This window comes from Cavia porcellus, unplaced genomic scaffold, assembly GCF_034190915.1.
Source record: "Cavia porcellus strain 051 isolate PalLab524CR breed Dunkin Hartley unplaced genomic scaffold, mCavPor4.1 scaffold_9, whole genome shotgun sequence".
Taxonomy (NCBI): domain Eukaryota; kingdom Metazoa; phylum Chordata; class Mammalia; order Rodentia; family Caviidae; genus Cavia; species Cavia porcellus.
Window position 1 is genome coordinate 57530408 of NW_026947492.1, and position 24808 is coordinate 57555215.

At 34.3% G+C, this 24808-nt stretch overlaps 1 protein-coding gene across 2 annotated transcripts; it reads left to right on the forward strand.

Moving 5' to 3' along the window:
* The first annotated feature begins 10339 nt into the window (after positions 1-10339).
* On the forward strand, positions 10340-12332 carry Cavporv1r609 (vomeronasal 1 receptor cavPorV1R609). 2 transcript variants are annotated; one of them, XM_013151129.2, is made up of 2 exons: positions 10340-11237; positions 12292-12332. In XM_013151129.2, the coding sequence occupies exons 1-2, from the start codon at positions 10340-10342 to the stop codon at positions 12330-12332; spliced, it is 939 nt and encodes a 312-aa protein (XP_013006583.2). The 2 variants fall into 2 exon arrangements, with proteins under 2 accessions (XP_013006583.2, NP_001160937.1); NM_001167465.1 differs by lacking the exon at positions 12292-12332 and having other exon boundaries at positions 10346-11320.
* The last annotated feature ends 12476 nt before the right edge of the window (positions 12333-24808 follow it).

Sequence of the window (24808 nt, forward strand, 5' to 3'; positions counted from 1 at the left end):
ATGATGTCCTCTGCCTTCTCTTTTTAAACATTCCTCACATTTCACTTTCCCAGGGTGCATTGTACATTTTGTATCCCACTGACTCCTGTAGTTTTTAGGTCATGGTGGCAACTTGCTATTTACCTAAGTGGTTCTGAAACTTTTACCCCTGAGCTTGGACTGAAATTGTATCCACATACAAGAGCATCTCAGTTTTCCTTCCTTAGAGTTTAGTAGGTCTCCACTGCACAGAAGTGCCATGTCTTTCCAAACTATCTGCAGCTATTGGGAAATCTCACCTACTTCTCTCTGGTTCCCTGTCCCACTGAACATTATTTTCTCATGTTTGACTTTCAATCCATAAACCCTCTTTGTGTATATAACCCTCTATATAGAACATCTTGATGGACTCTATCTCCTGATCTACTCTGCCTGTGTTTCTTTTTGTTAGTGTGTCAAGGCCATCTATGCTAGTGATTATAGCCAACCATCTCTGCTATGCTATTTTTCTGCCATTGGTTGTCTACTTATCCTCTTCATTTTACTGTCTGCCTCATTCAGTATGGCCTCTCTGCTGCTGTTCCTGAAACCACAGGTTTTTTCTCTCTCTCTCTAGAATGTCCTTCAGTATTTTTGTAGGGTTGGATTGGTGGTCATGAACTCCCCCAATTCCTCTTTGTCATGGAAGCATCTTGTTTATGCATTAATTTTGAGAGGTAGTTTTGCAGGGTACATCAATCTAGGTTGGAGGTTATTTTCTTTCAGGATTTGGAATACTTCAACCTCTTCTTGATTTCATGATTTTTGTGGAGAAATATGTTGTGATTATCATGGGTTTATTTTTATAAGTGATCTACTTCTTTTCCCTGACAGCTTTTATTATTCTGTACTTGTGTTGTATTTCTGGGATCCTGATTATTATATGTCTGGGTTAGATCTATCTTGGTTGTAGCTGGCTAGAGTTCTGCATGCCTCATTTATCTGAATATCATTTCCTTTTCCTATGCTTGGTAAGTATTCCTTAATTATTTCTTTGAATAGACTTTATATTTCATTTTTGTGTACCCTTGCTTGTTCAGTTATTTTTTATTCTTAAGTGATAGATCTTCTTGTCATCTTTTAGCCTTTGCATTGTTACTTTATGGTTCCTTGTCATTTTTAAGAGATCTTTCCTTTCATTATCACAAGATACAAAACTATCTTCAGGGTTTCAGTCTGTCTTTAAGCAGTTTTGTCAGCTTTCAATGGAGATTTTATTTTCCTCATAATCTCTTTGAATCTGTTTCATGTATTCTAGAATTTTAAGTATTCTTCATCAAAGATTTCCCTGCTCTTTCCCTGCTCTTCCATTCTTCCATCAATGTCTGCTTGAGGTGCTTAGCATTTGTTTTATTAATCTTCTTATATCTTGCTTTACTTGAATTAGTATGTTTGTTTTGAATTCTTATATAATGTCACAAAGATATTTATTTTAGTTTATATTGTTTCTAATACTGCAATGTGCTGCCCTCAGTCTCTTCTGTGTTTACCTCTTCTGGACCAATATTGTTTGGGTTGGTGGATAGAGACTTTTTTTTTCTCATTGTCTTGTCATATTTCTGGATTCTTCCAGACAAGTGTTTAGTAGAGGTCTCAGGCCCTCTCTGTATTGGTTATGATTACTCTGATGTGTGCTGCCTGGGTATTGCTTCCCTCTTCAATCTACTGATGACTACTGAGGCACAAGCATGGGCTGTGCAGTCTGTTCCCTCCCATCCAAGCTGGTCAACTACTGGATGTCTTTGTGATGTTAGTGTGTGCCTCACAGACAGAGCCAGTTTGGGACAGCTTCAGGGGAAACTTTGTCCCTGGCTATTTGATCTTGCACAAGGGTGGGACACAGTGCAAGCAGTTTCCATCAATCGGTTCTGTGCCAGGAGTGGCTGAATGAAGCCACTGCAGTTCTGCATTTGAGCCTGTTCTTCCCAACTCCAAAATGTTGCCCAGACAATCACTTCCTCCGATGGGAGGACCAAACTCCACACACTCACTGCAGGCCAGCACAGATCTCCCTGTGGGCTCCATTCTCTGTTGCAATGCATCCCGCCACCAAGATCCTGGGTCTCACCAACCCCCTATATCACCATGACCCTATGTCCTTGGACTCCAGTGGTGCCTCACACATCATGTGACCTTATCTGGTGAGAGTGCATGTGGCTACATACAGCCTTTTGTCCATGTTTTTCTTTCCTTTATTTTCTTTTCTTTTTCATTCTTTTTTCTCCCGTCTTTGTTTCTTCCTGGGTCATTAGAATCCCTCTTCTTTCATCTGGTCTTCTCCAAGAAGTTAAATTCTATCATCTGAGCTGTTTCTCTCAGACAGGCTCTCCACCTTGCTACTTATAGATCCAGCATCTTCCCAACTCTTAGATGTTGAGATTCTTAATTGGTGCAAATTCTCAGGTTTGACAAGTTGGGTTACTTTTTTCTCCAAAGATTTCCTTTTGTTACTTGTGTTCTAATTGATGTTTCATTTAGAATGCTTCTTAACCTAGTGATATGGATTTTATTGTTCATATCTTGTTTTACATACCGCATGATTTTTTTCTCCTCTAGTAACAGCTATCCCTGGAGACCTATATGTGTAAACTCTGATCCTCTCCAGGGCATCAACAAGAAATTTTATGTATTTGATCTTGCAGGATTGATTCTTATGCTTGGAATAAAGCCTTTAGAAGTTTACTTTAGTCTCAACGAATACCTATACTTGTCAAATGTTATACCTATATTAAAATTTAGCTAGATGACCCTAGTTGCTTGAGACTGTTGTCTTTTGAAAGAGAAGCCAACAGATCCACCTCTGACTGCTGAACACTGCCACCAGAAGGCCCTTTCCTGTGCTCAGTGCAAACAGGCCCAGTGTAGGAAGGCACAGTGCAGGCAGAGAACCAGACAGATCTTCCTCCATCTTCTGGGTGCCTCCACTTGAAGGCCTTTTCCTACAGGTGCTGAGCACAGAAATAGAGAGCCAGCAGATCTGCCTGCACGTGAAGGGAAATGCCATGAGAAGGCTCCTTCCTGTAGGCAGCCAGCAGGAGCATGGACACACAGCCAGGTAAGTTCTGTGCATCTGTAGGCCACTACTAGAGGCCTTTGGTTCTTTGGGAAGCCACCACCCAGGAGTGCAATCAAATAAACACATCACAGTGTGTCTGCCACCATTGCAGGAGTCTCAGGGTAGAAACACAGACTGAGAGAGGGATCCTTAGCTTAGCTCCACAAACCCCTGATCATCAGGTAAGTCCAAGTTTAGCTGTCTTCAGAAGGCTGTTCCATGCTGTGCTACCTCCTTTTAAATCTGAGGTTAGAGGACCACAGGTGCCTGTCCCATTCCCCTACACTGTGGAGGGACAGTCAATGTGGTGAGTGCCAAGGGCCCCAAAATCAGCTTGTGGGAGGAAACCAGGAGAAGTCAAAATGAAGGAGCAAAAGGCGATCTATGATCTCTAGGCCACACTAACAAGTCTGGGAGATAAATTCTTGGAAGAAGATGGCATCCACAGACCTAAAATCTCTGAGACAATAGCAACTGAAGAAAAAAAAAAACAAATTCATGAGATTGCAAAAGAAGTCAAGTCATAAGTAATGTTTTAGGTAGAATAAGAAATCACAAACATACTGAAATAATTGTTCAACAGGTATAAAGAACACAGAGAAAAAAGTGGAGCATAGGAAAATTAAGGACATCTTGAATGAATATGGAAAGGAATTACAATACATGAAACACATTCAAAGACAGATCCAGGAAATTAAAAAGTCAATCAAAACCTGGCAAAACTGCTTGAAAGAGAGTGAAGAAGACCTTCAAATTTTGAAGATAAGATTTCAGCTAGCAATTGTGAGAGGAAAGATCTGTTAAAAACAATGTGCAATGAGGAAATAACAGCTCAATGACTGCAAGCTGACACAAAGAAGCATAATGGAAGAGTGATGTGTATTGCTGAAGAAGCAGGGGTCAACAGAAATGAAATTAAAAGGTTACTTAGAGAAAAATAGAAAAAAAAGTTCCCAAACATTGGAAACATATCTGCCATGCAGATAAGTGAGATATGTTGAATTCTAACTAGCCATAATCAAAGTAAATGTACACCCAGACATACTATAATCAAGATCCCAGAAATTCAGCATGAGAACAGAGTGTTAAAAGCTGTTGGGTAAAAAAAAATACCTATAAAGGAAAACCAATCAGAATCACAGCAAACTTACCAACACAGACTATCAAGTCAGAAAGAATTTGGAGTGAAGTGTTTCAAACCCTGAAAGCAAACAACTTTCAAACCAGATTGATGTACCATGAAAAACTATCTTTCAAACCTGGTGGATAAAGGAGATGCTTACATGAAAAAGAACAACTGAAGGAATCCATGACTGCCAAATCAACCATACAGAGAGTGCCAAAGGATATTCTAGAGAATGATAAAAATGACCATGGTTCTGGGAGCAGCAGCAAAGGAGGACTGCCAAACAAGAAAGGCAAGTGAATGAAGGGGAAAAGTGGAGGGCCAACAAAAGGAAGATAGCAGAGAGAAATCAATGAATGTTGATTGTGACCATTAATGTAGGTGGCCTCAGGTCAGCAACAAAAAGAATCAAAGGAAGAGTGGATCAAGAAACAAGATTCATTGATATATTGTATCAAAGAAATACCTTTAACTTGAAAGAAAATTCATTGACTGAAAATCAAAGGAGAGAAATCAATTGTTCCATGTGATAGGAGACCAGAACGAAAGCAAGAGTAACTTGTCCATCAATCACAGAATGGATCAGAAATGTATGATATTTTCATGCAATGGGAAACTACCCAGCTATAAAATAGAAAAATTTCACAGCTAAATGGATGCAACTGATGATCATGTTTATGGGTGAAATAGTTTGAATTCATACACATGAACCCTAGGATAAGAAACAGATGTTAACGGGATCCAAAAGAAAAATTGTTATTGTATGTGGTCCAGGAGGATACTTGAGAGAGAAAAGTGGTAACTACTGTTAATTTCTTATTGCCTTGTCTTGAACCCTTGTATTGTTTTCACAATTTTGTTAGCGTTGGCTTTGTTCTGTGTGGTTTCCATAGATTTTACACTTTCCAATGGTAGGGGCAGCTATTTTGAATATTATGTTGTATATTATGGTAATCATGGTTTTCTACTATATATTGCTTTGAAGTCTTATATGTTTTCATTCATTTATTAAATTGGTTTTATTCTGTGTTGTTTGATTTTATTATGTGTGATGGCATGGAAAGCTATTTTGAAGAAAACAAGACATTATGGTAGCCATGTCTGGTTTCCTATCATCTTGCTTTGCATTCTTATAATGCTTTTGTTCTTCTGTTTTTATTGGCTCTATCCCATTGTGTTTATTTAATTTTATTATGTGTACTGATATGAACAACTTTTTTGAGGAAAATGAAATAATAGCCATTATTCATTTCATGTTATCTGGTTTTGAAGTCATGCATTGGTCTCATTCTTTTGATTGGTTTTATACTATCTTGTTATGTTTGATATTGTTTGTGACGTTATGGTCAACTATTTAAAGGAAACAAGAGACATTAGGGTATCCACTATCGATGTCCTGTTGCCTTGTCGTGAAGCGCCGTGATGCTTGCATTGCTGTATTCTTATTTTCTTTGTTCTGTTTTGTTTCCTTTTTTGTTTAATACTCTTTAAAATAAAAAAATATACTACCATCTTCTGATTATAGATTCTGAGACATCTGCAGGTCTAGCCAAAAGATCATGTTTTCTTACACAAAGTTACTGTTGAAAATGTCATGTCTCACAATTCAGCCTGTAGTTCTATGTTAAGCATTGTGTAGTTGAAGAATATTTGCAGAGTGCTTTTCAGAGAAAGTAATAGCCTCTTCCCTCATTTTAGTGACAATGAGAGCTGATCATAGGGCTTAAATGGGTGGCAAGTTGGGCTGTGCATCAGCTTGATTAAGTCCATTTCCCCTGTGATTTAGTATCTCAACCTTCATCCATTAGCTTTGCTTCTATTTTTCAATTCTCATGTTACTTCTTTTTAAATTCACAGATAACTTTATCATACTGGTTTGAATATGAATCCAAAAACTTGAAGATTATAGGACACAGGTCCAGTAATTCCTAAAGTCACAAGTTCCACTTGGGACTGGACTAAGGAAGAAGGTGCCCAAGACACATGATTGGGAGATGACTTTGAGAGCTCCAAAGAGCTCACAAGGGCTTCCAGGAGTCTCTCACCCCAGAGCCTAATCATTATATGACATGCAGTGGGATTGGACTAATGTGAATTTAGATCAGCATGAGAGAAGTAATGATTACTTGGTTCTGTTCTCTCCAAGGGAAGTTGGAGAAAGTTCTGAGCAGTGCTCTCCCCACATGACTATGATCTTGCAGAGAATAAAATAATAACAAGAAACAGATGACATGCTCTACTGGTGACTTAATTATTTTACCCTCCCTCATGGAGTCTTGTCACCTTTCTTCTGACACTAAAGTTGCAGGTCTACTGAGAGATGAGCTAATGATGAGTTTTCCATAAAACTATGTCGACTCGTTTTAGGTTGAGCAAACTCCTCCACACTTCACAATAGGTAAGTGGGTCTATATTCAAAGGGATGTAGAATGAATTGGGTCAACAGGGTCCTGGAAACATCATGGAAGGAAGGTGGGGTGGAATGAATCAAGAGTTTGTTGGATTCAGATGAACAGTGCAGCTCTGGCCAATATACTATTCAAATGTTCATCTGGCAGTGCAATTGGGAAATTTCTAGTAATTTAATTTAATGACTGAAAATTAGCAGAGCTTTTCATATAAAATATTAAAATAATTCCAAGTATGCATTTTTTCTCTGAAGGAAGTTACTATTTTACTACCTAAATCAATTCTCAGGGAAAATATGATAATTTTAGAATGCAGCTTTTAAATTTGTATTTATACTTCTTATTTTAAAAACTTCCAATATGACTGCTTGAGAAATGTTAGGTTTTTCTGCTACCATTTTTTGAGATATTTAAACATACATTTGGAGAAGTAATATCTACAATTGTTTATTTTAACTTTTCTAATTCATTACTGTTTAGTGAGGTTCTTTCTTTCAAAAATCCTCCCACAAACACAATTTAGTTCATTTCTCCAAAGTGAACATTCCACTTTGTCATAATGAACCTTTCTATTATCTTCACAAATTTATATTGGATAGTTTCAGTAGTTAGCCATTTGCTCTACCAATTACAAAATCTTATTTCAGAGCACAGTGAAAGTTAGACTGCATTGATATTGAAAATAAATAACATAAACTGATGACAATAGATACTTCCTCTGCCTTTCCACTAAAGTCTAAAAATAAACTTTGTAAGAATTTTATAAGCAGAAAGACCATTCTTGTACATTTATATTTTCTCCATTCATCTTTACCATAAAAACATTTTGTACTCTCATTGGCAATAGATATGCCAAATGAGGAAAATATTTAGAATGCAACACTTTCATTTTCTCTGACCTCATATTCATTTCCCAGTGGGTGCTATATTCTTCAACTACCACTGGTTGTTAAAACCTTTATGGTAAGTAGGAAATACAGCTTATAAAGATTATGATGACAAATGAAAATGAAAATTGGTTCACAAGAGTACAACATGGCCCTGAAATCATTACTAGACTAAGCAGAAAAACTTTCTCATGCACAGCTGGAATATCCCTGCTTGTGACAAAGTACCATTAGGGTTTGCTGTTTCAATACTTTTGAATAGTGCCATTAGGATTTCCTGTTTCAATAACCTTCTCTTGATATGGCTCAAAATGCCATTAAACAACTTAACATAATGAGCAACAGTGAAGAGTCCAACCTCCAGATATTTGTCAATCTTTTCAATAAAAAAATGACAGAATTTGCATGTTTTTGCAGAAAAGGAGTTGTGGTGAAAAGCGTTCTTCTATTGAAATAGTCTTGAAAATTTGTTTCATGTTTTTCAGGAGGGGAAAAGCCATATTTTACAAATGCTATGTTCTCAGGACCATCTTGTTGCTGATGACATTGCCTTCCCATTGGGATTCAGCTTCCTCTCGCCTTTTCTCTTTTTGTTAATCCAATTTTAATTCTGTCAGTCAGTGGAGTTCCTTAACCAATGTACTCACACACCTATTTGATTCCCGTATGTAACTTGAATTTCATTCCAGGCCAGTTTTGTATCTGACTTTAATTTATTAATAAGAACCATGTTGAAGAGAATGATGTTATGTTGATACATTGGTTGCAGTAATAAGAAACCACTGAGGGGTCTTTTATGTATGTAAGGTATAGGGTAATGTGCTGGACATAAGTCATCTTATCTCTGAGCTGTAACATGCAGATTATGCTCATACTACAGGTAAGGATGGAGGTGTGTGTCTTCCTTGCCATTCTTTTGTGTTATAGTCAGACCAGGCCCATGTCTGGAGGTACCCAAAGTTGCAGAAGAGTCTGTAGGAGCTTCTCCCTCTCCTACTGATTCCATCTATCTCATGCCCCTGTCTCAATTTCATGAGCTGTGCATTTTTTCTTGTTAGGGTCTGTTTTATGATAACTATAACAAGATGGTCCATTGTCTTAGTAACTAAAGAAATAATAGCATGTTTCAGTGAATTATTTCTGGATTATAATACTAATGAGAATATGGACTTCATTATGTTCCTCCTTAAGGCACAATAGACTTCACTGTGAGTTAGGACAGTTTCCAAAAGTGACTGGTCAAATGGAATGCTATTTCTTTTACTTTCTGTGTTTAAATCCTCCTTAAGTCTAGTGCTGCCCACTAGACTTTTTGTAACTCATTCCTCGCATGGCTCCATCAGACCTTTCTTCTGAGTTACTTGTGATTTATTCATGTATTTATTAACCTCTAGTATCTCTGAGAGCAACTTTTTATCTATATTCCTGTGATAGATCTCCTAGGCACCTTAACAGGCAGCATTGTCAGTTATAAAGGCTATATTACCAGAAGAGTCTTCTAGGAAATCCTGCTGGTAGAGAGACTTCCTGTTCTGTCCACCGAGCTCTTCAGCTGTGTAGTGCACAGCATGTATGAGCAGGTTGAGGTATGGCTGGAAGGGAATGAGTATAACCAGTTTTCATGAAATGTTCATTTACTCCAGAATGTATTTGCTTATATGATAATATCTTAATGTAGTATTAGCTATGTCTTTTCCCCTTTATATCACTCCCACTCAAGAACAGTAAAAAGATATTTTGAATACGTTTTTCAATAATAAAGATTTGTGAGAGCCATACAATTTAGATCCAGATGGATGATTGACCATAAGTTTTTGTCATCTTTCTGAGTGTTCCATGGGAGGTAATATGGATGAGTGATCATGACTTCCTTAAATTATGTCACTTTCATAAATTAGTGCTCAGGATAAAGCAGAGTAGTTTCTTTCCACCAAAGTAGTTTTTCTAGATTCAGTTAATGACCTTCTAATATCATGCCACCATAGGATATGGAGAATCACCTCACATTTGCATGTGTCTGTCCAGCCTTAGTCATTTGTCTTTGAAGAACAAGTACAGCAAATAATGCTGAAAATAATATAGTCCTATCCTCTCAGTTCATAGTAGATTTTAATAATGTCTTTGAGCAATTTAAAATAGTTGTGTATTGTTTAAGGTTAAATTGTTGAAACAAATTAAACTATAGATTTAATTTCAGAAAAATCACATGCAAGAATTCATAGTTCACATTTAGTTTATTTTATCTCAATCTATTAAAATAAAACCTTTAAGTATTGTTATATATTAATGGTATTTGTCTAAACATTATCAAGGTGTATTTTATAATGTACAAAAGATATTTTTAGCAAATATCATTTATAACTACATGACATACAAGGCCATTTAGAGGTCTATGTTTTGTGACACTGTGTGAACCAATAAATTCAGAAACTGCTACCTAATCAGATTAAAATATTTTATTTTCCTTTTCTGCACATGTGTGAGAAAATCTTCATTTACTGAATAAGACAATGCAGGTACAATGGAAAATAAAACCATAGATTTTGAAAATTAAAGGTAAGATGAAATGAGAATACTGCATTTCTCATGAAAATTTCACTGCAGGGGTGAAGGTACAGCCCACCAGGGAAACCCATACTGCAGCGATGATCAGAAACTTTTGGGAAAGACAAAGTCCAGAAAATTGCTGGAGAGCTGCCTCTATAAGTGGGGAAAGTACACATGGGGATGAATCTATTTATTTTTATGGAGAAATAGTGTTGGTTGGGAGTGACTTAAAAGGAGCTAATACATGTGATAAAGATTTTCAATGCTTTTCTCCTCAGATATGTGTTGTGTCTTCTCCATGAAGATGAATAAAAATGGCAGATTTTCCAATTTTATTGATGTTCAGCACGTATTTTTCTTTGAAATAATCATTGGAGTCACGGCCAACACTTTTTTGCTTCTCTATCATGTCCTCATATTTCTTCTGGAGCACAAGCCAAAGCCCACTGATCTGACCATTGGTCACTTGAGCCTTATCCATATAGTAATGCTTTTAATTGCAGGTTTTATAGCGATAGATATATTCGGGTTTCAGCACTTGGGGGATGACACCACATGTAAATGTGTTATCTATTTGTACAGGTTAATGAGGGGACTCTCTCTCTGTACCACTTGCCTGCTGAGTATCCTCCAGGCAATCACCCTCAGCCCCAGAAGTTCCTGTTTGACTAAATTCAAACAAAAATCCCTGCAACATACCCTGTGTTGTTTTCTCTTTTTATGGGTCTTCAATATGCTCATCAATGTTCGTTTTTTAATCTCCACTGTTGCCATTCCCAATGTGACCTCACACGATCTTATGGTTGTCACTCAGTCTTGCTCCATTTTGTCCATTACTTCCTTCCTGAAGTACATATCTTCGTCATTGATGGTTTTCCAGTACATGATGTTTATAGGGCTCATGGCACTCTCAAGTGGGTACATGGTGATTCTCTTATGCCAGCATAAAAGACAATTGCAGCATCTTCACCGCACCAAACTATCTCCAAAATCATCCCCAGAAAAAAGGGCCACCCAGACTATTTTGTTGCTCATGAGTTTCTTCACTGTCATGTATGTTTTGGACAGTATTATTGAATATGCCTCAGCTATGTTGTGGAACCATGACCCAATCAGTCGTTGTGTCCAGATGCTGATTGGGAATGGCTATGCCACAGTCAGTCCCTTGGTGCTCATCAGTACTGAAAGACGATTAAGTGCTTTATATAAATGTAGGGGCAAACATAGGAATTTTTTTCTTTTGTTTCACAGAGTAATCCCTCTGACAATGGGCAATTGAATTTCTGCAAAACCATTTAAAATGAGGTAATCACAATTTTTCTACTAAGTGTATTTACTTTAACACATGCTCCTGATAAGTGCATACTAGATAATGTAACAGTATATTCCTTTAGGAAGCACAATAATGTACTTAATATTAACCTTTTTAAGAACTGAAAATCTGGTTTTACACTCTAGAAAACTTAATGTGGTATCACTGGATTTTTAGAACAGACCAAAAGACTAAGAATAAACAGTAAAAATGCATCATAATTGTGCAAAAAAATGGGATGCTACTGTATTCATAAATTTCTGTATAGTATTATGATGATATTTACTGGTTTATATGCTTCATATTTGCTTTTGTTTCATTTCAGTTGCATCTCAAGAACCTTATTTTAAAAATTTAGATGGGAACAGAAACTTTATATAAACAATTTCTTGAATTACTAGCTTATTCAATAGTTTCATACAGTAGAGTCTCAAGCACATAAGCAACTTTGTATGGGATAATCATATAACCGGGGCTTTTGTGTAGGGTTAAATAAAAAATTCCATAAATTAAGATTATTATGGTCTTAATTCTCTGGATATCATTTAATATTACCAGAATTAACATTAGAAGAATGGCAAATTTTGCTTCTGTTCTCTCACTAAATTTGCATACTTTTAAAATAGTATATGTTATAAATACATAAGGAAAGTGGATCATGATGGGCAGAGTACAATATATGTTCAAATTGATAGCTTTTTTAAATTTTGGAAATCAAATAACCAATACTCACAAGTATCCTTGAATTATTTTAATAGTGTTATAACTTAAATAACAAATGTTAGAGTTATTTTCTTTCTTGTCTTAACAGAATACTATAAGTAACAGAAATTATATATATATATATATATATATATATATATATACTGAAATCAAAATTAATTACAAATCCCTTTTTACTGCAGTACTATGTTATTGTAAATGGTGTCATAATATAGTCAATGTGAAAATTTTATGCTCTAAATTTTATATAAATTAACACAAACATTTAAAATCTTTATGAGTACTTATAAAATTAAATGTAATTGAAGTGTCCAGATATGAAGAATTCTCTAAAACCAGGTTATAAAGCAAAACGTACACTGTGCTACCATGGCAGCATTCAGAAATATTCCAGATAATCTTTTATGTGGTCTGTCAGCACAGGGTACAGAAATTCCTACCCTCACTTAGGTCATCAGTATCTGGGTGGTGGAACTGAAGGTCCACATTAAGTGCAGCTTCCGGGAGACAAACGTTTGGCAAAATGAGTGCTAAAGGCAATCAGAAAAGGACTTCTCTTCCTTCCTACAGTAGCAATGTAAATTTTCCTTTAAGGACATTTTGATTTCAAATGTAACAAAAGTGTGATTCAAATATCTGAGAGTAATTCTCCAGAGCATATAAGAGAAAAAAATAAAAATCCATGCCATATCATTTCTGGATTTTTATGAACAATATATGAGTGTGTATTTTACATTTATATAATATTTCAGAACGTAGTGTCACAGTAGAAGTCACTGAAAAAATTAGATGACCAATCCTACCAACACTATTATACTGTTATATATTATCCAAACATGAGAAATGTTAAAGAAATTAAAAAGACATAACATTTGGAATGGAAATGCATATTTTAAAATCTGTCCTTCAAATCTGTCCTTTAAAATGCTACTTCCACTGTAAAGTACCATTCCTCATGCTACTTCCAGCAAACATTTAATGAAATCTTTCCAAGAACATTCCTGAAGACACTGAAAATTAAGAAAAGTAGTATAACTTTTATAAGAGACACAACATGGAGATGTGCCCTACACGGGTGTCAATTTTGCAATTCTTTCTCTCATGGATGTTTCTGTGTCTCTCATGAACAGACCTGGTAGTAATAACTGAAAATACATCTTTATGAGCTGCGAAAAGAGCAGAATAAAACCTTAGTTTACGTAGTCTAGCAGAAAAATTCAGAGGGGTCCATCAGAGAATGGGTTCTCTACAATTAGATCCAAATGAAATGGCAGTGCAGATACAAATGGACCATGTCTAAATGAATATAACTGAGTTTGAACAAACACAAGTGGGTTAAAAATAGAGGTCTGTTTAATCTAAACCTGTAGAGTACCTTCAAAAACAAAACATAAACATTCCCTGTTAGATCTTGAAGGGACTAAAAACACTGCGTAATACAAATTTCCTCTGTTCTGAAATAGGCAGAAGAAACAGATAAAATAGTCATCCTTCAATAATTAGCAAATTTAATCAAATTATAATCCATAGTCCAACAACATTCTTCAAGGAACTACAAAAACAGTCTTAAAATTCATATGGAATGAGAAGAGACCAAAACACTAAAGTAATGCCTGATCATAAGAATGAAGTAAGATGTATCACAAAGCTGAGTTCAAGTTATACTACAAATTTCCAGGGATAAAAGTGGCATAACATTAGCATGTAAACAGATATGGGGAACAATGGAACACTATAGAAGGATACTGAAACATCTCCAGATGTATGTCTTTCAAGTGGCCAAAAACGTACACTGAAGGAAAGATAGTCTATTTAAAAAATAGTTCTGAAAAGATTGTCTATCCATAGCCAATTAGTCTAGACCTGTTTATCTCACCATTGATGAAGCTAAAATAAAAATGAATTGAAGATATGAGTGTTAAACCAGAAACAATGAATCTAATGGAAAATAAAATGGGTAAGAATCTTCAAGGCATAAATGTAGGCAAGGTCCTTCTGGACAGAACTGTAACTGCACAGGAAATAACAAGACTCTACAAATGTGATTATATCAAATTGAAAAGATTCAGCACAGCGAAGAAAAGAAGCAGTATATTGAAGAGACAAACTTCAGAAAGAAAATATTTTCCTGTCTCCTCTTCAGACAGCGGACTAATATCTAGACAAATTTATTTATTTTTTTTAATTTTATTTAAGGAGAAAAAAAACAGAGAAAGGGTACAAGTTATACAGATTTACAGAAAAAAATAAGCAGTAGGAAATCACTAGTTAATAGATTACATATTGTCATCTTAGAAATAATTGTTCAAGTCACAAAATTAAAGCTTGTAAAGTGGACATTCCAACAATGATACTGCAAACAGTTCTGTTCAATGATCCAATAAAACTCAGTGATATCATTTTCTATCTTATACACTTAAATATACATGCAGTTGTATCATTTAGAGCACTTTCTTTTCCTCTCTTTTGTACAATGACAATTACACATTTTGGGTTTTATTGCTCCCACGGTTCTTATTACTTACAAATTTAAAAAATTAGACTACCACAATAAAAGATCCAATCAAGAAATGGCCAAGTGAATTAAATAGACACTTATCAGAAGAAGCAGAAATAATCAAAACCATATGAAAATATGTTCAGAATCTCTGAAAATTAGAGAAGTTCAAATTAATACAATATTAAGATTTTATCTTGTACCAGAAAGAATGGTAATCATCAAGAATTGATAACAACAAATGTTCAGGTGGATATAGTAAAAAAAAGGAACACTCCTACATGGTTGTGGGAATGTAAACTAGTAAAACTATTATGTAAACCAGTATGGAGATTTTGCCAAGAATTAAAATTAGCAATTCTACTTTACTTAGCTATTCCTCTTTTAGATAACTTTTCAAAGGAGCAAAAAATATTACATTATGCTGATCCATGCACATCAATGTTTGTGGCACCATAATTCATAATAGCTAGGTCCTGGATCCAGGCTGTATATTCATCAACAGATAAAGAAAGTGTGCTAACTATGCATGAGAGAATACTACCCAGATACCCATAAGGATAAATTTTCAACCTTTTGTAGGAAAGTGGATACACCTGAAAATATAAGTTTAAGGGAAATAAATCAGACCCACAAGGTTCAACACTGTATGGCATATCTAATTTGAGTGAGGCATTAAACAAAGAAAAAATAAACAATAGGTAGAAAAAATGGGGAGCTAGATTTTTTGCAGTGGGAATGGCCCCCAAAGGCCAAGGATGAGGGAGTAGGAGGTGAAGTGGAAGTATAAATATCTGGGAAATATGTACATTTGAAAAATACCAACAATGAGTGTAAAAATGATGTGCTATAAACATGAACTAAAAAGAATATCGATCACTTTTTTAAAAAGGGAAAAAGGATTCAGAGATGGAGAGAGAGTATTCAGTGGAGAGAGAAAGTGGATTGGAAAAGTATCAAGAGATGTTATGTACATGTGCCTGCTCCCTAAGGTGAATGCGAGTTTCATGGCAAACATATACTAATTCAATAAAATTTTTGTAAGGAACAGTATGTCTTTATAGATGTACATTTTATTAAAATTTAAAGATTCACCATATTATGAATTCTCCATAACCAGAATTCATAAAGTCAGTTAAGACTCATTAATTGTGTAATCCTGGGTTTGGCATTCACTGATTGCTTTGACTCTTTAGAACTTTCTTAATTGTCTGTACACTGAGAAAATTTGAATTACATCTGGGGTTCTTGCATTATATTGTTTGTTATTCGTGTTCCTATACTCAGTAGAATGGTTTGTTAAATTATTTATTACACAAACTTAAAATATAAAAATATGATAGTGGTTTTATTGGGATGAAAGATTTAGGTGACATTTTCCATATTTTTAATTTTCTAATACTATTACTGAGCATTCCCTCTATCTTTATTATTATTTTTATTAAGATTTTTGATGTAATGCAGACATATGTAGTGATCACATTCATTATAGGGACTTGTACCTGTGCATGATATGTCTTAGTACATTTCTCATTTACCTCCTCTCCCTTCACTTTCTCTTCTCCTTATTTATGAACCTTTGTTTCCATTTCATCCTTTTACTCTCATTTTTTCTGTTCCTTTCCTCCCTCTCCCAGTTCTCCAATCCTGTTGAACAATTTCTTCCTATTTCATGATATCTATTTTACTGGATTTTATATACAATATCAATATCTCACACCAGAGAGACAATGCTATATGTACACATTAGTCTTATTTATTTCATGTAGGAGTAAGGTATTGACATTCACTCATTTGGGTATAAATGTCTCAAATTTATTACTCTTTACAATTGGGTTTTATCATGAGTGGGTATTGGACTTCATCAAATCATTTTTCTGCATGTATTGAGATGACCATATGGTTTTTCTTTATAGTTCTGTTAATAATACATTTATTACATTTCATGATTTGCATATCTTGAACCATTCCTACACTTCTAAATGAATCCTACTTGAACATGATGTATAATTTTCCTGATGATTTGCTGCATTCTGATTGCCAGTATCTTACTGAAGATTTTTGCATCTATGTTCATTAAGGTGATTGCTCTGTAGTTTTGTTGTTGTTGTTGTTGTTGTTGTTGTTGGATCTTTTCCTAGTTTTTGTATCAGGGTAATTCTTGCTTCCAGGAACCATGTTAGAATTTTAGCCTACCTTTAATTTAATTAAAGAATTTCAACATTAGTGGCATTAGTTCTTCTCTGTATTTTTCTAAATATAAAAACAGAAACACTAAATTTACTGGAAAGGAAAGTAAGTAAAAATCTTGAAGAGATAATTATAAGCAGAGACTTTAGGAACAAAATGCAGACTGCCCAGGAAGTACATCAAAGAATCAACAAATGGGACTTCATCCTATTAATAATATTTTACACATCTAAACAAATCACCAACAGAGTGAAAAGACAAACCAGAGAGTGTAAAATAATTTCACCCAGTTGTCCGTCAAAGGACTCATATTTGAACATACAAAGAACTGAAAAACAACAGATCCTCAAATTCAAAGACCCAATCCAAAAATTGGTGAGATGAATATACACTTCTCAGAAGAAGAGATGCAAATGAAAAATAAATATATAGAATATTGAACTTCATTGGACACTGAGGTGATGCAAATTAAAGCAACTCTGAGATTATATCTCATTCCATTAACAGCCATTCCAAAAAACAGCCATTAACAAATGTTGGAGCATCTGTGGGGAAAAAGGAATCCTTCTCTATTGTTGACGGGAGTGTAGACTGCTACAATCACTGTAATTAAAGGAAAACTAAATTTAAAATATCGGGACATATTATAGTGACTTTCTTGATTTTCCTATTAATCTGATTTGAACCCCAGTATTGCTCTCCCTATCTTGTTCTGTCTGATTATACTATATTCTATTTTGCTTGATAGTATCAAGTTTGAGGGTATAGGCAACCACTTTGAAGGCAATAAGATATACTATGATACCCATTATGGTTTCACTATTACCTTTTTTTGAAGTCCTGTAAGGTCTCCAGTGTAGGTTTTATTGGTCTTGTTCTGTACTGTTTTGAACAATTCTATTGTATCTGATCATATAGACAACTCAATTTAAAAATAGCAAGAGGCACAATGGTAACCACTTTTGATCAACTGGTATTCTATTTTTGCATCATGTGCTATGCCCACCCTTCTGTTCTAACTGACTCTGTTTTGCTTAGTCACGTTTGGTTTTATTCTCTTCAAAAAAAGTAATAAGAACCGCGGGAGTAATAAAACCCAAAAAGTCTAATTGTTATTGTAAAAAAGAGAGGAAAGGAAGATGGACTAAGGGATATAACCGCAGGTACATTCGAGTGTGTAAATGAAAAACCATATTACTGAGCTTTTGTTGGATCGTTGAATGGAGCTGTCTCCAATTTCACTGTATGAATGTCCATTTTATATTCTTTAATTTTGTAATTTGGACAACTGTTCCTGGCAAGATAATATGTAACCTATTAACTGATGCTTTCTTACTGTATATTTTTTTCTTGAAATACTGTATTATTTATACCCTTTTATTGCTTTGTTTTAATGGCCTTTCTTTTTTTCTCTTTAAATATATATATATATATATATACATAATGAAAAAAATCAGTATGAAGGTTTCTCAAAAAACTGGGCCTAGAGTTTCCATTTGACTCATCTATTCCATTCTGAATATCTTTACAACAAGAATTAAAATCATCATAACACAGTGATATGTATGCTCCCAAGTTTATAGTAATCAACGTGTAAAAGCTAGATTTTGAATGTAACCCAAATGCACACCAAACAATGCAGGATAAAAAAAAATTGTGCTTTTTTAAATGCTAGAACCATAATAAAGTTGATGTCTTTATATCTAAATGGATGAACCTTGAGACCTTAATCATGAGTGAATTAAATTGGACACAGATGTGTAAACATCTGATTAGCTCTGTGGTGTGAGAAACTTTAAATGAAAATAAAAACAAAAATGGACAATCGATATTGTGAAACAGGAAGAAACTGTTCAAAAAGAAATGGGAAATAAGGAGAGGGAGGGGAAAAAAAGGAAGGGAAAGATAAAATGAAAAATGCACTTTGTAAACAGGGAGGGGAAGGGGATTTGAAAACTGGGTATGGGAATGGGAAGAAAACAAGGGGAAACAGGCTGTATCATGTACACATACAACTTTCCTTTAACCAATGTGCTCATAATATATACTGAAATTGTACTAATAAAGATAAATCTAAAACTATAACAAAGCTGAATATGTCTAGATTTATTTCTGTATCTTCCATTTTCTTCCACTGCTTCATGAGCCTGTTTTTTTATAATACCATGGTGTTTGTATGATTATAGTGTTTTGATAAAGCTTAAAGTCCAGTATTGTGATGTCTCTGCTTTGTCTTTGCTGCACAGTATTGATTTAACTATTCTATATCTCTTCTGGTTCCATATGAATCTTAGGACTGCTTTCTCCAGTACTGTGAGGACTGTTGTGTTGTAATAATCTTTCAGTACATAAAATTTTAGAAGTGTGTCTATATTCACTATATTGCTTCTGTCTATTATTGAACAAGGGACAACTTTACTTTTTCTGGTATCTTCTTTACTCTCCTTTTTCAGAGTATTATAATATTTATTGTAAGCATCTTTTATTTTCTTTACATTGAAATTCCCAAGAAATTCATTGTAATTTTTTGAGGCTATTATAAAGGGCATTGTTTCCATAAGTTCCTTTTCTGTTCCCTTTGGAAACCTACTGATTTTTGAGTGTGACTGTGCATGATTATTATTATTTTTTTAAACTGTCCTTTCATTATGAAGAAGTTTAAAAACAGAGATATGCTACTTTTGATATTTTTTCACATATGTAAACCATTTTTATTCATTGTTTTTGTACTTCATGTATTCCGCATTGAAGCGTTACTAGCACACCAAGAAACTTTTCTTCTGTGTTTTATACATCTTTTTAGCTCTAATTTTAGTTCTAATCAACATGTTGGCGTATATCGATCAAAACAATGTAACTTTTATATTCTCAGAAACTAATTTCATTGCATCCAGAAATATTTGGAAAATATATATAATATTTTCATATTTTTTGATTTACATTTTTATTTCATTTGTCTTTTTTTATATTTTTCTATGTCTCTTTTTGGTTCTTTCTACAATTTCTTACTCTTGATTCATCAGTGACTTCAATTTGCTGTTTTGTGATACCATTTTCTTTCCCTGTGTTTCACGCAGATAAATTAAGTTTATCAGGGCCTAGGATATAGCTAGTGAAAAAGTGCCTCCTGGGAAAATGTGAAAACCTGAATTTGATACCTGGGTAAAAAAATAGAGAAAGAAAAAACATTCTCAGGAGATTTATTTCCCCAATTTTGGCCACTCATTTCTCCAATAATTATCTATTTTGACTTTATTTTATTGTCCTCTAATTGAAGAGCTTTAGAATGCTTTATAACCTAGTTACATGAATTTTAATTTTTATAATTTTTTCCTTTACAACTTGATATTTTTCCTGTAATTCCCTGAGAAGAATTTGCATAATGTATGTTCTTTTCTGGGCCTTCCTATGAGAAACGTTCTTTCATTGTTATTGCATAATTTAGTTCTTCAGTTCTGAATAAACTAAAGGTTTCCATTTGCCTTAAGTTTTGAATAAACTAAGTAAAGGTTGCCTAGTCTTGTCACCTATTATACCTGTACTAACATTTAGCATATTTATGCTAGTTCTTTTAAAGTACTATATTCTAATTATGGAGCTTGAGACATCAGTGAGATGAGCTAAAAGACTGTATTTTATAATGTATTTTAGTAGTTCACAAGGTCTCATTTTGTCAAAATATCTCACAATTTTGTATACAGTGTTCCATAAAGCACATCATGATGGAGAAATATTTCCAAATAGTGTTTTTTAGAGAAAGTAATAGCCTCCTTCTACCTTTTTCTGAAAATAAACCCTTATCATCCAACTTCCATCTAGAATGGCAACCAGCGTGGGTTGTACCTTATCATCAATTATGTTCAATGGCCTGTGATGAGATTACTACAACCTTCATCCATTAGCTATACTTCTTTTTTTAATCTTGTGTTTTTTTAAATCTTTTTAAATTCACAGGTAAGTTTATTGCTTTATTTTCTTTCTTTTTTTATTTAAAGAGAAAACAAAACAGAACAGTAAAAGGGTACAAGTAATACAGAATTTCAAAAACATATACAGTAAGAAATCACTAGTTAATAGACTACATATTATCATCTTAGAAAGTTTATCACTTTCATAGGATTCTGAATTCAAAAACTTAGAAATCATATGATATACCACCAGGAAAATCTGAAAGCCATTTGCTCCATTTAGGAATGGCCAGGGGAAGATAGTACCCAAGAGGCACACTTCCTTGAAATTTCCTGGGAGCTCTCAGGTGCCTCCAGAATTCACTTGCCTCAGAACTGTCATTACTTAATATGCATTGAGTGTCTACTAATCGAAATTTAAGCTCAAAATGAGAGACCTGGTGATGACTACATGATATTGTCCCTTCTGAACTTTCTTTTATTTTTTAATTTTATTTAAATGAAAAAAGAGAAAAACACAAAACAAAACAAAGTGGTATAAGGGTACACGTAATACAGAACTACAAAAAAAAAAAAAACAGTAAGAAATCACCAGTTAATAGATTACATATTATCATCTTAGAGATAGTTGCTCAAATCACAGTATCAAAGCATACAAAGTGGACATTCAAACAGAGAGACTGCAAACAGCTGTGTTCAATGATCCAAAAACATTAATATAGTCAGCTATTTAACACCCCTAAACACACTTGCTGTTATATCCGTTAGAGCTCTTTTTTTCCCTCTCTCTTTTTTACAACAAAATTTACACATTTTGGATTTTATTACTCCTTAGTTCTTATTACTTTTTTGGCGGGGGAGAATAAAGTCAAATATGGCAAAACAAAGCTGTCAGTCAAAACCAAGGATAGACATAGCACATGATGTAAAACAGAGTACAAGGTTATCAACAATGGTTATCAATGCTTTCTCTTGTTTCCTTAAAAAGAATTGTCTATCTCATTAGATACTATAAAGTTGAACAAAACAGTAGAGAACAAGACCAATAAAACTTAGGCATTGTAAACATTACAGGACTTCCAAAGGAGACAATAGTCAAACCAGAATGGGTATCTTAGTGAATCTTATTGCCTTCAAAGTAGTTGCCTATACCCTCAAACTTGATATTATCATACAGAATGGAACAGAGTCTAATCAGTCAAAACAAGATCGTGGGAGTATTACAGGACTTCAAAACAAGTTAATAGGAAATCAAAAAGAGTTACTATTATATATCCTGCTAATTTTTAAAATTTTTCCCTTTAATTAAAACAAACATAAGAAATAACTAAATAATTTTTTAAAGAATAAGGGAGAGATTGAGATAAAACAGGACATAACAATATAACAATACAGGTCAAAGCATGACTGTTTTAGCAACCTAGTGCTTCACCACCAAATAACCCGACTTAATAGTAGTTACCATAGTGTCTGTCTTTTTCCTTGAAATATTTGGATAAAACTTCATATACTATAGCTTCAAATATTTCCTTCTGAACTTTCATATAATCTGTCAAAGAAACTTAGAGAAAAGTTTGAGTAGAGCTTTCCCTAAATGGCTACAATCCTGTAGAGTAGCACAGTGTTGAGACAGATAAAATGCTGCACTGCTCTATTCCACCCTCCCCAACAGGTTCTTACCACACTTGTGCTGACACTAAAGTTAAAGGTCAAATGAGAGATGAGCTAATGAGAAATATTCCATAAAACTATGCTGACCCTTCTCAGGTTCTCTGGAGCTTTCCACATGTCCCAGATGTTAAGTTGTTCTATTGTCAAAAGATGAAGAATTAGTCATGTGATCAGTATCTTCCTCAACTTTAGCCATCATGTGAATCAAAGGATGGTTCACTCTGCAGTACAAGTAGAAATAATTTTGTAAGTGTGTTTAGTGAATAATTCTACATGATTCTGTTCCTTTCGAGCTTCCATGTTATGTGTCAAAAGAATGGTTTTTAGCTCAGCTCACTTCAAATGGCTAGGATCTCACAGAGAATAAAATAATATTGAGACAGGCAAAATGTTCCACCAGTGACCACATGGTTCTGTCCTCCCAATGGGTTCTGGTCATCATTCTGTTGACAGAGTTATAGCCTGTTAAGAGATGGGTTAGTAACAAATCTCCCATAACACAATGCTGGCTCTTCTCAAGAACACTGGACTCTTCCACGCTTCCCAGAAGGTAAGTGGTTCTGCATTTCAGGGATGAAGAATTAGTTGAGGGAGCAATATCTTCTTCAACGCCAGGTATCATGAAGCTCAGAGGATGAATCATTCTGATTCATTCAATTGGAACATTCCCAATCATTCAATTATGATTGGGAACTGTTTTATAAGTGTGCAGGGTGAGTTAATCTAATGACTCATAAACAGTGCAGTTATTCAAATGAAATACTAATTTGAAGCATGCTTTTCTCTGAATTCAGTGACCATGGTTTATTACCTACATAAATTCTCAGGGAAGATATTGTCATTATGGAGTGGAACTATAAAATTTGTATTTATACACTTTGAAAAAGAAACTTTCACTATGAGGGAATAGTTAGCGAGAAAGCAGATAGACAAAATACAGTCCATGACCAGGTGACTGGTAGTTGTATGTTTCCCATTATCTTATCATATGCTATACTGTACAATAAATCAGCTCTTCTGAAATTATTACTACACTCACTAAGTGTCTCTCAGGCCCCTGACATTTGCCCCAACTGGAAGCAAAGGCTAAGACCATGATTAGCTAAGATGCCACCAAGCAGTGAAAAGTTACTATCAAAAGACAGTTCACTTATAATTATCATCAGATTTCAGGTCCTATCTTTGTAAATTACATCACATTCCCTGCCTTATAACATTCCAGGTTGCTTGGAAACAATTCCCTGCAATGTTTTTACATTAGAGGAAACTTTTCTTCTAATGTTTTTACTTTCACTTCTACATTCTACTTTCTTTAGGGGACCTGACTTCTTTATTTAAGGTCGAGACCTTTGGCTCTGATCCAACTATGTCTTCCTTTCATTTTCTTTGCTGCAGTGGAGGTGAGGAACCCACAGATGACAAGTGTGTGGAGTGGACATTGTTGAAGACCACTAATGGCTCAAAGACAACCTGCCTGACCCAACAACTGTGAATATTCATGAACCATTCTTGCTTTTCTTAGACATTGTTATAAGGCACTCTAAATATAATTTACTATCATCTGTGATCATTCATGCAAAAAGATTCAAATGAGTTAGTAGTTAATGAGACTTTTATTGCAATGTGCATCTTCAGAGGGTATAACTTTATCCCTATAAGACATGTATTAGCATTTTTTCTTATTCACATTTATCCCACTATTAATTTTGGGAGTTTTTGAATAATTCAGTAGGTATCTACTCTACCTGTAAATAAATCTCATATCAGACCACAAAGAAAGTTAGGAAATAATGATATTAGAAATAAAGAAAGCAAACTGATGACCCCAGACTTTTCCCTACCTTTTAAAAATAATCTAAAATATGTTCTGCAAGAAATTATTAAATAGAAAGGCTGTTTTTCCAAATTTATTGTCTGTATCTCTTTATTATAAAAATAATTTCTGCTTTTCTTGCACTAGAAAAGCAATTTTTTTCAGAATAAAATTTAGAACAAAATACTTTCAACTTTCCCAATCTCTATGTGTCAGTGGTAGATTCTTCCACTCAGCACTGACTATTTAATCATTTTTTATCAACAGGTAAATGTGTAGATTTCTTTGTTGGACATGAAAAAGATTATGCTAACAGATGAAAATGAATTCTGATTTACAAGAGCACAAAACAGCCTACATTGCTTTACTAGGCTGAGCCAAAAAAATCTCCTACACTGCTGTCTGTATTTCTGAGAAATGATAAAATGTCATTAGGTTTTTTTTTTCTTTTCTATACTTTAGAACAGCAATGGCCTTCTCATGATATTGCCCAAAATGCATTTAATCATCATGGTATTGTAAATAGTCATGAAACATTCACAGCCATTCAGTCCTATCCTGTATATACTACAGTCTTCAGAATTTGGAAAAACAACACATAATTTACCGCTTTTGGAGTTTGGGTTAGCTGATGTTTGTGGACTCAAATAATC